Source organism: Lutjanus erythropterus, chromosome 18, assembly GCF_056507025.1.
Source record: "Lutjanus erythropterus isolate fLutEry1 chromosome 18, fLutEry1.hap2, whole genome shotgun sequence".
Classification (NCBI taxonomy): domain Eukaryota; kingdom Metazoa; phylum Chordata; class Actinopteri; order Lutjaniformes; family Lutjanidae; genus Lutjanus; species Lutjanus erythropterus.
In genome coordinates this window covers 34,653,975-34,670,312 of record NC_139334.1, presented here as the reverse complement: position 1 = coordinate 34,670,312, position 16,338 = coordinate 34,653,975, and the positions used below count along the sequence as shown (strand labels likewise).

General features: G+C 39.2%; 1 protein-coding gene across 1 annotated transcript in view; it reads right to left on the bottom strand.

Moving 5' to 3' along the window:
* Positions 1-3,723: 3,723 nt before the first annotated feature.
* Positions 3,724-16,338, bottom strand: part of bach2a (BACH transcriptional regulator 2a) — a 57,936-nt gene continuing 45,321 nt past the window's right edge. The window contains exons 4-5 of the mRNA XM_084743103.1: positions 6,326-6,532; positions 3,724-4,829 (exon numbers count right to left, since the gene is read on the bottom strand). Of these exons, the coding sequence (XP_084599229.1) occupies positions 4,407-4,829; positions 6,326-6,532 (630 nt within the window). The 3' untranslated portion in view covers positions 3,724-4,406. The remainder of the gene's footprint in view (positions 4,830-6,325; positions 6,533-16,338) is intronic.

The following is a 16,338-nucleotide window of genomic DNA, read 5'->3' as shown; positions in this document are numbered from 1 at the left end:
AATGTGTAGACTTGTTTGTTTTAGGCCTCACACGGGGTGCCACATATAGTGGGTGCACAGCCTTAACATGGCACCAAATTATGTTTTTATTAGTTTTATCAGAAATAATCTGTTAAAGCTAGTGGGGTCAGGCTGCCATTATAATACAGATGCACATGATTTGAACTCTAAAAGTCAAGTATTCCACTTTGTTTCTAAGCCGGTATTTTTACAATAACAGCAGCCCTTTCTTTGAGAAGTTAATAACATATTTGTGATAAGTCAAGTGCAGTGAACTATTGCCAGTTGCAGTATCAGATTGTAGTTTGACCTTCCTGTGCTGAACCTGACTTCACCCTGACCCCGGCGGACGAAAGAAGCCCAAACAAACACATCCAGTATTCAAATGACACTGTGGAGCTGACCGTGCAGCAGCAGCAGCAGCAGCAGCAGCAGCAGAGCAGACAGCAGCAGCACTCACCCCGGCCACGTGCCTCCCCATCGACTTTTCAACAGCAGATGAATTTGGCATCTCCCTAAATCAATAACCAGCGTGTTTGTTTGGCGCTCTGAACCTCATGCCACACACTATTAGGGATACTGATTCGTAAGTACAAATTGATCATTTTTGCTTCATGTTTTGAACAAATTCACAGATGATGTGTGAATTTGAAAATGCAGGTGTCTCACACCGACATACTGTACCAAATACATTTAGTAGGGATATTTGTCTTATGTACAATACAAGAACAGTGCAGCTAAATACATGATTACCATAAGTACAAACACTAAATTCTTACTACTTATAAGACAATAAATAAATGGGTCAAAAAGAGCACTTATGATTTGTTTAAGCTGTTGTTTAAATGACCGCACCAGTCTGTTTAGCTTTTAGCCCAGCTAACATGGATCATGTGTTCTCAACATTACAGACATCCATTTTCCAAAGCATGACAGATTTAGATTCACATTTCATCCAGGAGAGTTGCTTTAAATAAGAAATCCATCACATAAACATTATGTCTGTTGTTATATTTGATATTAATTTCACTCAATTGCTATTTTATTTTTTTGGTCCTAATGCTTAGCCTTAAAAGTCAATCACATTGAGAGTTACGACTAACACGGAGCACCAAATATATTGTGGTGCACAACCTTAACATGGCACCAAAATATGTTTGTAGTTTTTTTTTTTTTAATTATTGTTGGCTCAGAAATAAACAATATTTATATTTAATGAGAGTATTAAATCCTATAATTAATCCATCCTCTTGTTTGATTAATATAAACTTAAAATAATGAAATAAAAGTATAATTTTACTTTCCTGGTGGGGACATTGTCATCTGGTACTAATTATATGAAAACAGAGGTGGTTATAAAACAACGTATATACATTATGACTATACTGAATACCATATTTGGGGCTTAATAAATTACTGTTCACGCATTTGTTTTTCATTAATTTGTTTGAGACTAATTAAAGAGTGCAGCTGACGCAACATCTCCAAAACCCTGCAGCATTCAAATATTGATTCGGATGTTGGTATCCATGGCAATGACAGAAGCTTCAAAGCATTCGGTCCCGTCCTGGTAAATATCCAGTCATTTATTTTAATATTTCAGAAAGAACAAGGAAATAGTAGTTTTTAATCTCTAGATTTCCAGAGTAATTTCCTAGAATTTTCCTAGATAAACCTGCTAAAATGCTGCTACAATGACTAGAGATCTGTTTAAACATCATCATGGAAATTGACGATTCTTTTGATATAATTATATTTGTATATTGTATGCTTGACTGTATTTTACAGCACCCAAACTTGCTTTGGTAAACAAAGGTTGTGCTATCAGTCAATTACACTAGAGATGTTCCAATACCATTTTATCCTTTTTGATACTGATTGATTCTGTTAACTGGAACTTTGTTTATCAGCCAATAATGAGAACCAAAATGATACCAGTGTTTAACATATATATATTATGATTATTCTGGAACAGCTCTATATTAATAACCTTGTATGGATGTGATATGATCGCTGTACTTGTTGTTTGACTTGGCTTAGGCAATTATACAATTATTACCAAATGACATCGTCCTCTCCAGGAATCTTCTTAGAAAATAAAACATAACCCAGTTTGACTACCATGTATGTGACTTTAACAACAAAAGCAGCTCAAGAAACTTTCAACCTACTTTCCTGCATTTCATACTGAGCAGATTTTACTGAAATCAACCGAGAACTACTACAGCATCATTTGGAAAATGGTGAGCAGAGCTATAAACCGACAGTGGTGTGGTCATTTAATCTACGTGAACACCCAGTGATTGGCTCATGACTTGTTTTTTTTAAGTGCCAACATCACGATGCGTTTGCTCGTATTCAAAGCCAGGCGTGGGCTCCTGGAGGAGCTGGGCAGTGCTTCAACTCTGTAATGTATAGTCCTGTCTCTTAGCACAGATATGAAAACATTGAGAAGAGAAATGTGTAGAAACGTCCATCTGAGTACAAGAACGAGTAAAAGTGAAGCTCAACAAAAGCAACTTTGCATAATGAGAGTTCATTTGTCCATTTCATCGAATGTAACGTTTTAAAAATACACTCCTTTGGTAACATTTTACTGTAAAGTCCTGTGTCACTCAACAATTACTGGATCACTTAAAATGAGAAGTAAGCTAAGTAAGACAAGCTGTTTGATGTACCCATTATAGAATACTAAAGGACTAGTTCAACATTTGGGAAATATCTTCTTAGAGTGAGGCAAGAAGTACAGAGCATTTAGCCTAGCTGAACATAAAGAGTGGAAACAGCCTGGCTCCTTTTTGTGATTTGTTGTTGAGATATCAAAACATCTCACTCTTTGTGAAAAGAACTACAGTTAAGTCAACTTCCAGTCTGGCATAATAACACGGCAAGGTGTGTCATTTTATGCCATTTAGTTTGTACTGACAAAGTCTGCATGTGGTCGATGGATCAAACTAGAGTTGCAATTATTAATCGACTATTAATCAGCAACTATTTTGATAATCGACTATTCATTTTGAGTCACTTTTCAGTAAAGAAAAAAGTCCAAATTCTCTGATTTCAGCCTCTTAAAAATGTGAATATTTTCAGTTTTTTTAGTCCTCTGTGACAAGATAACTGAATATCTTTGTGCTGTGGACAAAACAAGATGTTTGAGGACGTCATCTTGGGCTTTAGGAAACACTGATTGACATTTTTCAGCATTTTCTGACATTTTAGGGACAAAACAACTAATTGTTAGACGCAGCCGTTGATCAAACAAACTAAGGACTTTCACTGCAGTAAAACCAAAAGTCAACGTCGACTTATTTTAACTTTTGTACTTAGCTTTCATCACATTAAGTTAATTTAAGTATGTGACTTTACTGAAGTAACTAACATACTTGTTTAACCTAAACCATGATACTAACACCAGGTGTAACTGGGGTGTTACAGAGCATTGAACAGACTACAAGAGCCAGCCTCACTGTTTCCCAATGCTTCCAGTCTTTATGCTAAGCTCGGCTAACCATCTTCTGTGACTCCTGCTCTGTACCATAGCTGCATCATATGAACTAGAGAGGGCGTTGTTGCTCAGCCTCGCCGCCAATATTTCCAGCAGCGAAAAATTCCCCACCAGTCCAAAAAGCATTTTCCCCCACAAGCCTCCATTATAAAAGAGAAAACTGTCGTAAAACTGCTGACAGGAAACCTCCAACTGCAGACAAGCTCAGTTACGACTCTTTCTACAATTAATTTTTGATCTGTGGAGGTTTAATATTTGTAAAACTTCCTTGAGCCGAAAAAAGTGTTTTTAAAATCTGTGATGTTGAGCAGGACGTTGTAGGCGGAGGCAAGGGGGGAAAGTAAACCTGGAAGCTGGGAAACTTTTGTGGCTTATGAGCCAAGAGAGCAAGTCTCAATGGACTGAAAGGGCGCCATCTTTGCGTACACTATCTAGTTCATTATAATCTATCTATGATCTGTTGAACTACTGCCTCACTGAACCAGAGGTGACAGATGCTGAGAATGAAAAGTGAATATGAATGATTTCAATCGAAGTAATTACCAAGATTAGACAGGACTGTAAAGTAAAGTGTATGTACATGTGAACAGGGACATTACTGAACATTCTGAGGAATTCCTGAGTTTAACCTCCCATGATGCACGAGAGAGGGAGGGAAGCTGACAGGAAGAAAGAGTCAAGATGAGACAGAGAAGAAAGTAAGGAGAGAGAGAGAGAGAGAGAGAGAGAGAGAGAGAGAGAGAGAGAGAGAGGAAGCTGCCAGTGCTTTTGTTTCATCACCAGTCCAAAAATACCTGTCGAACAGTATTGCTGATAAGACAACGCTTGTGTCATCCATTACAAAGAAGAAAAAATACTTCAAATATCAAGACAAGGATGAGTGTGTCACAGCCTCCAGACTCTAGGTACAGGCCTGTCTCTTCTGCTCCTCCGTTGTGCATTTCTCAGTCATCTCCTGACAGAAATCCACTGTTACAGTGGGGCTACATACTTCCTCAGTGGATCCCAGGACCAGCGGACACTCCGGGTTCTCCTGCCCCAGCCCGGACACCTCCACCCCGGGATGCCTGTCCTCCGGCACCCCCTGGCTGAGACCCACGTCGCTCTGCCGCGACACGGGCGACCTTGGCTGGGATGAGCCCTCGTCAGAAGAAGGCGATGGCGGGTTGGATGTGAGGTCGATGCTGGCGGAGACGGGGGGCGGCTGCGTGCCCTGCACCTCCCTGCACACTTGCTGGGAGAGGAAGGAGAGGTTCTGCCACAGCTCCGACATACAAACCTTCAGCTGGTTGCGCTCGCTCAGCAGCTTCTCCTTCTCGCACACCTGAGGTCATAAAACACAGCATCATCAGGTAAGCAGCACAGAAACACTCTGAGACTATGGCAAACTGTTTAAAGGAGACATACTAATTTTTGGGTTTGTATGTTTATTTGTGGGTTCTAATGGAATTGGTTTAGAAGCTTTAATGTCCATAAAACACATTATTTTTGCACCTCCCCTTTTTTCCCCTCTGATTGGTCAGCTCCATGCTCAGGGATGCAGGCACTGCCCCATGTGATTCACTAGGTAATCAGTGGGTGGGAAGGTGACCTATCTAGAGGTGGTACTCAGCCCTTTGTGACATCATAACAGCAGAAAAATAGGATTTTCTGAAAGGTGGAGCAAGCAAAAAAAGAGAGCGGATGGCGGTTTCTCATATTTTGAGAGTCTGTAGAGACACCGGGGACACATAATTACTTTGAAAAACTATGAAAAAGTGTATTTGCATGATTTGTGACCTTTAGCATTTACGCAGTAGGGCTGGATAGTAGTAGGTAGTAGCTGGATTTAGTTTTCACTGGTGGAAATGACATGTCGACCTGACAACAATGAACTTTCGGGGCTGATGCCAATACTCCCAATACTAGGGAGTAAACAAATTCTGATATTGACATATTGGCCAATATACTTTATACAGAATATAGTACACAGTATATAGAATATATACTGTACATAAACACACATCTTTTGCAATGATCCCTCACATGTGGTTAGCAAAAACATAAAGGATACTTAGTAATGAATTAAAGAAATATTTTACAGTTTAACAATAAACTTTATTGTCCAAAATGATGTTTGTCTGTACTTTTAATAATTATAAATGTTGTACTGTTTTGTTTTTTTCACTGGAACAATCCCTTACCCTTACTTCTCCAGACAGACACCAGAAGTTGGACTTCTTGGTGATCAACAGGTGACAAAGATATAAATATCAGTGGGAAACCCCATAATACTTGATTTGTGATGTTTCATTTCAGCACAATGATGGAGAAAAGTAATCAGTTGTTGCTAAAAAAGAAAAAGGGATTGAGGAGCTACAGTTGTCTAATATGGCAGCCAGGGGGTGTATTACATCCCCTACAAGCACTCTGTTAACCACACAACAACCAAAATACTCTACAGTGTAGAAAGCAACCAAAACTGTCTTTGTCCCCAGACTCCATTTAAAAATCGCCCAATTTTGAGTGTAGAGAAACTTTATAGAGTTTGTGAAATGCTGTCTACAACAAATTCTTAATTGTTTGGGTCTTCTTGTAAATTCTGCAAATGTTATACATGAAGTTATTTTTTTCTTTGTGTTAAAAATGTCTTTTTTCCAATGCAAATGTAGCTATGTGTTTACATACAGAGCAGGGAAGTGTGATCTGATCACAAGATACATTCTAGCGTGAACTGACGTACTCAGAGCCATCGAGTATGATCACCCATGATGCAATGTTAATGCCAGGTGTAAACGTGAGTGTGCTCATCTGTGACGTGCATTTGTCGTACGACCGTACCAGTTTGCGTATCTCGCCCTCCAGGTTCTGGATGCAGTCCAGCTTCCTCTTGCGGCAGCGCTGGGCAGCGATGCGGTTTTTGCTGCGGCGGCGGATGTCGTGGATGAACTCCAGCTGCTCTGAGGTCAGCTTGTGCATCTTGATGAGGATCTGGAAGTCATTGCGCGGCAGGTTGGTGATCTGGTCTACGGGGAAGGGCAGCTTCACCTGAAAGGACCACAAGGATTGATTTCATTTGACAGGATCAATGAAACAGCAGCCTACAAAGTATTTCTAAGAAGTACTACAGCTGATAACTAGTTCACCTGTAATGTCAAAATATCATATAAATGTAGACATTATGACTGCAGTTTCTGTTGCATTTTAGGCATGAATTGTGTTACATAAATAAAGTTATTATTATTATTATTATTATTATTATTATTATCATTATTATTATAAATGACTCATTGCGGTGATACAGATATGCCCCGACCTGAAAATCATATTCATATTGAGTACAGTGACATGCATTCCTACTGAAATTGTGACTCATATCACAATCACTACATCTGTCAAAATAGGCTAAATGCAGAATAACACCTACTATGTATACTATAGTTTCACTTTACTGTTTCCTCTACACTTCTGAAACCAAAGCTACACCACAGACAATTTAACTCACACATCAATGAATCAGCGAAATTATAAATGAACACGGAGAGCAATATATTTAAAATTTCAAATGTAGAAACCTGAATTAGCTGATAAGGATCAAATTTCACTTCATGCTAAAGAAGTTTTCATATCAGAGGACATAGATATAGTTGTGGTAGGCCAATAAATATATTGGTCAGGCTCTAATTTTGAGATTATATATATTATAGATTGTAGATTATATATATAGATTATAGATTTTCAAACTGTGGTACATGTATCGCTGATGGTACACGAGCTCCTTCTAGTGGAATGTCAGAAATATTTTTAAAAATTAAATAAATTAATTTAAATTGAAATTAAAATGCAATGTATATTAAGCTTTATATTTCCTGTGATGGCAGATAATAAGAGGAGATAAAATGTACAGACTTAAAATAAATGCTTCAAAAACACTGAAATCGTGGCTCAGAACTGGAGGCATTACATGGAAAAGTGCAGATCAGGGGGAGAATATTTTGAACAGCCGTGTTGAAAATGAAGTGGATGACAGTGAACCAAACACAACTTCTGGCGGCACAGCTGAAATATTCACTGAACCTGCTAGCACCAAACAGTGCAAAAGGAGATATGACTTGAGTTATCTCAAATTTGGATTATTAGAAATAAACGTGCCTCCTCTGTGAACTGTCCGTAGCTGTAGCCATAGCCACAGGGTCAGTCTATGCTACTGTATTAAACCTCAGTCATTATGGTGGTACATGGAGAGGCTAATATTGACTGAGGTGGTAGATGGTGTAAAAAGTTTGACAAACACTGTAGTAATACAACAAAGATAGGACTTTTTCTGTTACATAGTGACTTTTTTTTTTTAAGAAAGCGACTGGAGCATGCTGTTTATTTCACAGTCTTTAATTATGCAAATATGGTGTGTGATATGAGAGGAACTCAGGAGAAGTCTTAAGTTGGCAGATGGAGTGCAGTGTGGCTGCAGTGTGGCGTCAGATCCACTAGGTGTCAGTGTGACGCTGCTTACTGATCCCAGCTGCTCTGCACAAAGACAACACAGGATGAGCTCTTTGTTTCACAGTCAGGAGCTTGTTTTGGTCCAAAATGTGCAAAATCTAAATGCGCACTAACACTTTCTTACCAAGTCTTATTATTTCCTTATGGCTATAAATCAATTTCATTTAAGTGACTGTTTGTTTAATGGCTTATGTATTATTTGCATTTTTAATGAAATTATGTAAGCATGTATTTTAGGGCCGCACGATACGATAAAAGTCTTGCAATTATTTTGACTGAAATTGTAATATGTGATACAAGTAGGGGAATGATCATTTTTGCATTCAAATATTCATTTAAAACTATTAAAATCACAATATGGTTTATTTTTTGGGGTCTGAACCAAACAAAAAAAAATGTTTTCTTTCATCTGAAGCACAAGATTTTTAAGCCAGGGAAATCTATGCAGCACTACAGAACTTCATTTCTCACACATTTTTCCTTTTTTTAAAAAAATGTGATTAATTGTGCAGCCCTAATTTATTTATTTAAAATAATTCTGTCTGTATCCGTTCATGCAGTCACTCACTGTAGTTAACTGTTTTGAACCTTTCTCTGTCCTATCAATGCATTCTTTTATCCCTCTGTTGTTCTGAATGTTATGTGCAGGTATGAAGGCATTCTTTATTATTTGTTCACTGGTTTGTTTGAATCCTGAGCTGCAGCTGTGTCCATCTGAAGCAGGAATCTTATTCTAACTTATGAATGAAATGTTGCTCATTTATTGTGTTGAAGCATTGCTGAGTGCGTGTGTTAGTTCCTTGTTCCTTTGCAGCAGTGTACATGAGAACAGGCTGCTCCAGCAGACCATGTTCTCTTCACAGCAGCAGTGTTCAGCTCAGTGCTGCCAGTACACAGCGATGACATCATTCACTGCTCTGACAGCAGAGGAAAGGGAAGAGCGAGCAGAGTGTTTGTGTGTGTGTGTGTGTGTGATTGTGTGTGTACGGTGTGTTTAGGTGCCGCCTGTCCTCTACTCTATAGACATCTATATATAGCTCCATGACTCTGAGCAGTCACATAATAAGGTTGGAATGACAAAGTGAGCCCTGGATGGTCATAAATCCCCTCACCAATCTCTCTCTCTCCCTCTGTGTTCTGGTTTCCATTTTTAACACTGTGTGTTTCCTTTGAGACGCTGCTTCCATCACTTACTGCTGTTTTATAAGAAAACTAGTTTAAAGCGTTTACATCAACATTTGCATTACCAGAATCTTAAACAAATAACAGCTAACTGACTGTAGTTAAAAATCCACCCAAATAATCTAATTTTCAATCATTCTGATCCTACAGTACATCCAAACAGAGGCCAAATGATCTAACTGCATTCTTTGTTGGTACAGGTCATAGTGGCTGAGCGCCAGCCTCCGAGGCTGAAAAATGAGGCTGTTGTAGTGCCAAAAACAGCAGTTCCTCAAATGGCCACTTGGGGCTGGCTCCAAAAGCGAGTCAATCTCCATAGAGCCCCATATTAACCACTGTGTAAAGCAACAATAAATATGTATTCGGAGTTTGTCGCACCACAGAAACGTATTATTAACGTTAATGTTTCAGTTCCACCCAAAAAATCCTGAACATAGAAATGGTGAACAGTTTAACGTTCTAACTCCACAATTCAGTACTACATAGTTCTCCGTTTTCTTAAATCCACTGACTTCAGTGTAAACTCTTCCACATCAGGTGATGTAGAATGAAGAGTGAGAAAGTCTGTGTGGAGTGGAGGAGGTAGAGTGGATAGAGCGACTTTCATCCAGGAGGCCGGGGTTCATGTCTAATGTGAAACCAAAAGACAACTTTATCTAAAGTTTGTGTCACATGGCTTACTTCACTTATGCCATGCCATGTATGTAACTTTACAAACTAATTCATTAATTAAACTTATCTAACTTACATTGACATTACATTATCAACCCATGATCTTTTTTTTTAAACCTAACCAAGTAGTTTTGGTGAGTAAATCTAACCACACTGTGGCTGTTTCACAACGTTTTAAAACCATGTGTTGAAAAGGCTTTCTGGCAGCATCTCATATGGACACTATGGGCCCTGACAAAAACATGGGATGTGAAGTGTTCAGAAACCACTAGCTTTATTCTGCCCAAAGTGTAAAACAACACCTACCAACACCTGTATAGCTCACTGACATGTCATATCTCATTTCTAGTTAGCTGCTAGTCTTTATGCTAAGCTACACTGACCACACCTACTCCATTTCTGTTCTTAACATACAGACATGGGATTAATTTCCAGATCTCTAAACACATTTCCCCTATATGTAGAATTACTCTCAGTACAGTTATCTCTATCAACTTATCTGGTACAAATGTGTAGCCTGAGGACCAGATTGATGGCAGTGTTGCCATGACTACTGATTCATTTCAGTTTTGTACCTTTGCCTTTCTAAGCTACTTTAACAATAAAATATCAACCACATCTTAAAACCTATAAAAAATATAAAATATAATAAAATATGTTGTAAATATATAAAAGATATATTGTAAGGTCAGTTACTCTGCCAGTGTTGAATTTAGCGAAGCAGCATGACTCCTCTTAACAGCGTTTTTATCTGATTATTCAATCATTTGTGAAATAATCAGTAAAACACTTGATTGAGAAAACATTCCAGAATTACAACCCCAAAATAATAATCTTGTAAAAATGTACTACTACTTAAATAATACTTAAATAAGGAGGGAAGGCAGGAAAGCTAAACTGCGGGATATACAGTAGTGGGGGTGTCTTTGTGGGGCTGGCCTAATTGGAGAGGGCAGATCTGGGGTCAGTAGTAGCAGATGGTGGAGGGAATGTGGACAGGACACCTTCCACCTGCCTGCAGGGCATCCTTGGGTGTGTGTGTCCACTCTATGGATGAGACAACTGGGTCAGGGCAAAAAAGTGGGACAGACCACACATACATAAATGCACGCACACACACGCGCACACACACACACACACACACACACACACACACACACACACACACACACACACACACACACACATATTTAGGTGTAATATACAATGTAGGTATGTATGCATGTACCCTAAATTAAAACAAAACTAAATACAATATCATTAAAACTCATTTCTACTCATTTTCCCAGTGTGCTTGGCTGAGTTACAGTGCATCTGTGTGTTTTATCAGTTATCTTATTTTAATATTTTACTGTTATATTTCCAGGTCATATTTCCATACAGTTTGGTATATAGTGACTGTTTTATATGGTTTTGTTCCAGTATTCAGATGAATATCATGCTCAGATTTGTGGCTTTGTAAATGCAGTTGCCGGTGTATTAAGTACATTTAGCCTAAACTCACACAGTCTGATTTTTCCTTCCTTCATGAAGGTTAGAATGTTCACTGTTTAGAGAAAGTAGGATTTATTGCAAGTTGGTTGTATTAGACCATTTACTTTTAGTTAGATGAGGGGCTCTCAGAGGTTTCATGACTGAGTGCCAATTGCTGGAGGCAGTATATTTAAACAAAAAATTCCTTCAGCACTAAATTCACCTGTTTGCAGATACGGCAGAGTACTGCCTCACTGTCCCACACAGGTATGGTTGATCCATTTTTCTGTAAACCTCCTTTTCTCTTTAACCATACAAGCTTTTTTTCTGTGGTAGTTTTTTTCAACCTCACTTCCACAATTTAACTAACAGCACTTGTATTCATGACAGAATGTAATTTGTGCGACACTCATGAGGTGCCACTAATTGCCTCAGGAGCTTTCTACAAGTTTTCAATCTGAACCTGAAGACACTTGTTTGGGAGGCACAGTTTGACACTTTAATGGGGTAGTGTATTAAATGTAGGCTATTGAAAATGAAAATAATGGAATGAACTGATGATTGACACACGGTATAATAATGCATGTACTTCATGCTACATTCAGGGTCGCACAAAATGTTTCTGAGGGGTGCCACTGGCCGGCACTTTGAGAACCTCTGAGCGAGGCCAGATGCACCTAACAAACCAAGATATTTCTACAGGTTCTCACTCCAAACCTGTCAAATACGGAAGCTCAGTTAGTGGCCTACACTTCAATCTCCTGTAGGTTAGGTTGTTGTTTTACTGAAAGCAAGCACTAAAATTCACAAAATATCTAGAACTGCTAGCTGCGGCTCGGTGGCGCAGTGGTTAGCACTGTCGCCTCACAGCAAGAAGGTCCTGAGTTCGAATCCACCAGCTGGCTGGGGTGGGGTCTTTCTGTGTGGAGTTTGCATGTTCTCCCCGTGTCTGCGTGGGTTCTCTCTGGGTTCTCCAGCTTCCTCCCACAGTCCAAAGAAATGCATGCATGCTAGGTTAACTGATTACTCTGAATTGCCCGTAGGTGTGAGTAGTTGTCTGTCTATGTGTCAGCCCTGCGATGAACTGGCTTGTCTTGTCCAGGGTGAACCCCGCCTCTCGCCCAGTGTCAGCTGGGATAGACTCCAGCCTATTCCCCTTTGGGAATAAGCGGTTACAGAAAATGGATGGATGCTAATAACAGACAAAAGACAATATTTGTGACTGTGACAGACATTGAAATGGAGGGTGCCGAAAACTGTGCAGTGTGTAACAAAACAAGAGTGCAGCCATGTGCCATCAAGTTTAACAAGCTGTTAGCTTGCTAACATTTGCTAATTACCACTAAATACAAAATCCAGCTGAGCTTGATGGGAATGTCATTAGTTTTGCAGATATTTGTTCATAAACTAAAGTAGCCTATTTCGACAAATTAAAATTATGAGGAGAAAAGCCAGGGGATCACAAACTCATTAGAACTGATTCTCTGGGGACTGGGGAGATATTTAAGTCTGCACCAAAGGGGGAGACAGATCGACGGAGAGCCACACTCCTGTGATTTCCATTTGCCAAACGCTAAATTCATTTTCTGTTTAGTTGCCCAATGCATGCTGATATTAGCAACAAATATGTCCCATTTGTTTTATGAGAGCAGAAAAACTGTATAGCAATAGCCGACCCAATATCTGAAATACTTGTTTATGGGGCTAAACTTGTTTTTTTTCACCCTATTTTTTGGCAAATGCCACTATGGTCAATTTATCAGTAAATGACATGAAGCTCAACAAGCCTCTATGCTCAATTGCCTTTGCTTTGTAGTATTCTAACTCACTTGTTATCCAAGATATTACATAACAAAAAGGCTGACTGGTTGCAGGATGATTTCAGTCAGCCTAGTGAACCCACACACACACACACACACACACAGTTTAGGTTATCATCACACACTAATATATATGTATAAGCTGCAGATGGAACATTTGTAAGAAGTCAAAACAGCAGAAAAGGCTGGTAGTGAGTCAAAACATAGTTCTCCACAGAGCACTATACACACATTCATAGCTGTTAGGAGAGAAATAAATATGAGTAGTTATGAAGCCTATAAAATGTCTCTCAGAGTATCTGTTCCAGTAGGTCTACTCAGAGCAGCTATCACCGCCTAATACATCAACATCTGCAACACATCTTCTCTGACTCATCCACAGACCACGGAAAATCTAATAAAGGTAATATCCTATGTGTGTGAGAGAGAGAGGGAGTGAGAGAGAAAAGAGGGGGGGGGGCTCATCTCACGTCTCATCAGAAAATGCATGCGCTAAGGCATCGCCATGGCAACCATACAGCTCTTTTAAGTACAAGGAGTATGTGTTGGAAGTGTTTGCGTCACTTCTCATGAGGAAAAAAAAACTGTCTAAGAATAGTCGCAGCTGTAAATCACACCTAGAATGTGCTGCAAAATCAGTGAATCATGCTACGAACACAGGGATATGTGCTTTTAAACTTAATGGTAACCAGAGGCCATGTACTGCTTAGAGGAGCTTGATGTTTTGTTAACATAATTGAAAACCTTGCCTTTTATATGCACTATAAATTAAATAAGAAGAAAACTCACAATCTCAACTCATACATCTGTGCAATCTCATTTCTAAATGATGTCCATTCACTCCTATCCAATATATTCATTCAGCTCTCTGGACTGTTTTTGTGGTTTGAAGTTCAGTTTTTCTCCTGCATCACTACCTGCTTTATTTTACTATTTCATGTTCACTTTTAACTGGATAGGAGTCATGCTAATTTGCCAAACATTTCCTGTTTTAGCTGCTTCATAATAAAATAATTTAAATAACATAACAGTGGGGGACTGTGAAGAATTTATAGCAAGTGAAATGTCCACTGTTTGACAGCATCTGGACTTGTGAGAAGTGTGTAATGTATGGGTCAGTGTGTGGGTTATTTAGCCTGTAACTTAACACACTTTCTATTTTTTTATGTTCACCAGCATTTAAGTTAATTACTTTGATGCTTGGGAGTAAGACAAGAAGACAAACAGTTTTCGGTAAGGGGAATGCAATTCCTCTGGACCTGACAGAGGCAGCATATATACCAACAGGTGTTCTAGTCTGCTGTCAAACACCAAAGGAAGAAGAAAAACTGAAGATGGAGACAAGTGCAGCCACCAAGTTTAGGCTAACATAATAGGCTATATCCAGAGCCTGTAGTAGCAGGCTATCCTCCTAAATCCTTACTGTTCTGCCTGGTATCTGTCAAAAAAAATACATGGGATTTCTTAAAAAAACATTTTTGGAGCTTTTCTGCCTTTATTTATAGGACAGCTCAATACATAACAGGGAAGGGGAAGAGAGCGGGGGAATGACACACAGCAAGGGGCTGTGGGCGGGAGCTGAATCCACGGCCGCTGCAGAGGACTCACAGCCTCACTGCACTGGGCGAATGCTCTAACAACTAGGTATCAAGAATTGTGGAATTTCTCTTGTATTGGTATCCACTACTTAATTTCTGCTATCATGACATCTCTAAAAGGCTTATGGCAACATCAGTGTATGTCTAAACTAGTCATGCCAGAATAAGTTGGGATACTCAGAAATGGTATCAACTGATAAGAGTGGTACTTTTAATAGAATAGTAATATTTAGAACAATATTGCTTTTGTATTTTTTGTATTTCTGTAACTTGATTTTTTTCTTTTTTTTGAAAAATGAACAGAATCTAATGTAATATAAATCTGCCTGTATGTCTGCAAGTTTAGACTGCAAATATGTGTCTATGAATGTATAGTTTCAGTATTTTAGGGATAAAAGAACCATCTTAATGAGACATACTGAGCCCACTACAGTCAAACGAGACTAAGGCCTCTATTATAATGTTGAACGGACGCGTACACGGATAACTGCAGATGCCACGGGCGCCTTTTTGTTTTATTTATACTGCCTTCTGGAGTCCACTTAAAGGACATGTGCAGCATAATAAAGTCCACAGTGACTGCACTGACAAGTCTGCACCGTCTCAACAAATTGGGGGTATGCGGACATCCGCACAAAGCCTACATGTATACCCTCTGATGACAACTTTACATAACATACAGATACCGACAAATGAGGCTGTTACTGAAACCTGGTGTCAACATGGCACCGCATGGTTCTTACATGACCGCTATTTACCAGACCAAATCACAACAAAATTATGGTGTCTCATTTCGGTGGCAGCTGCCTGAGTCCCTAAAGTCTTTATTTTGTTAACATTTAATATACTGTTCGATTTCAAGTTCAAATTTGACTGTCATTTCATGCTCCTTTTTCAAAAAGTAATCATTCAGGCACCGTTTAGTCACAAGTACCGTATTTTCTGGATTATAAGTCACACTTTTTTTCATAGTTTGGCTGGTCCTGCGACTTATACTCAGGTGCGACTTGTATAAATTAAAATATATAATTTCACATGTTCTTAAATGTTATTTCACACTGACCGACATGACCAAGGACTAAATATTACCTACAGCAGCGAGAGGGCACTCTAGGCTTGTGACAACTACCGGTATCTGCTACTCCTGTACCACTGAAAATTAATTTAAACATTAACTTAAAGACAACTGAGAAAGACTTAACATAAATGCTCCCCAAAAGAAAATCATATTCTGCAGATTACAAGCTGCAAGTAGTGAAATATGCAGCTGAAAACGGTAATTGAGCAGCAGAAAGAAAGTTTAGGCTGAGCAAGAAACTTGTGAGGGACTGGCGAAAAGCGGAGGTTACTCTTACTGCAATGAAGAAAACAAAGAAAGCTGATCGCAGGCTAAAGGCAAGATGGCCACAGCTGGAGAAACAAGTTCACAGATGGGTGCTTGAACAAGGTGCTGCCGGGAGAGGCTTGTCAACGGTGCAGGTACGTCTCCACGCCCTGGTAGTTGCCAAGGCGACAAATATGAATGACTTTGCAGGAGGACCTTCTTGGTGTTACCGCTTCATGCAACACAACCGCTTCTCTATCAGAGCACGGACAACGGTTAAAA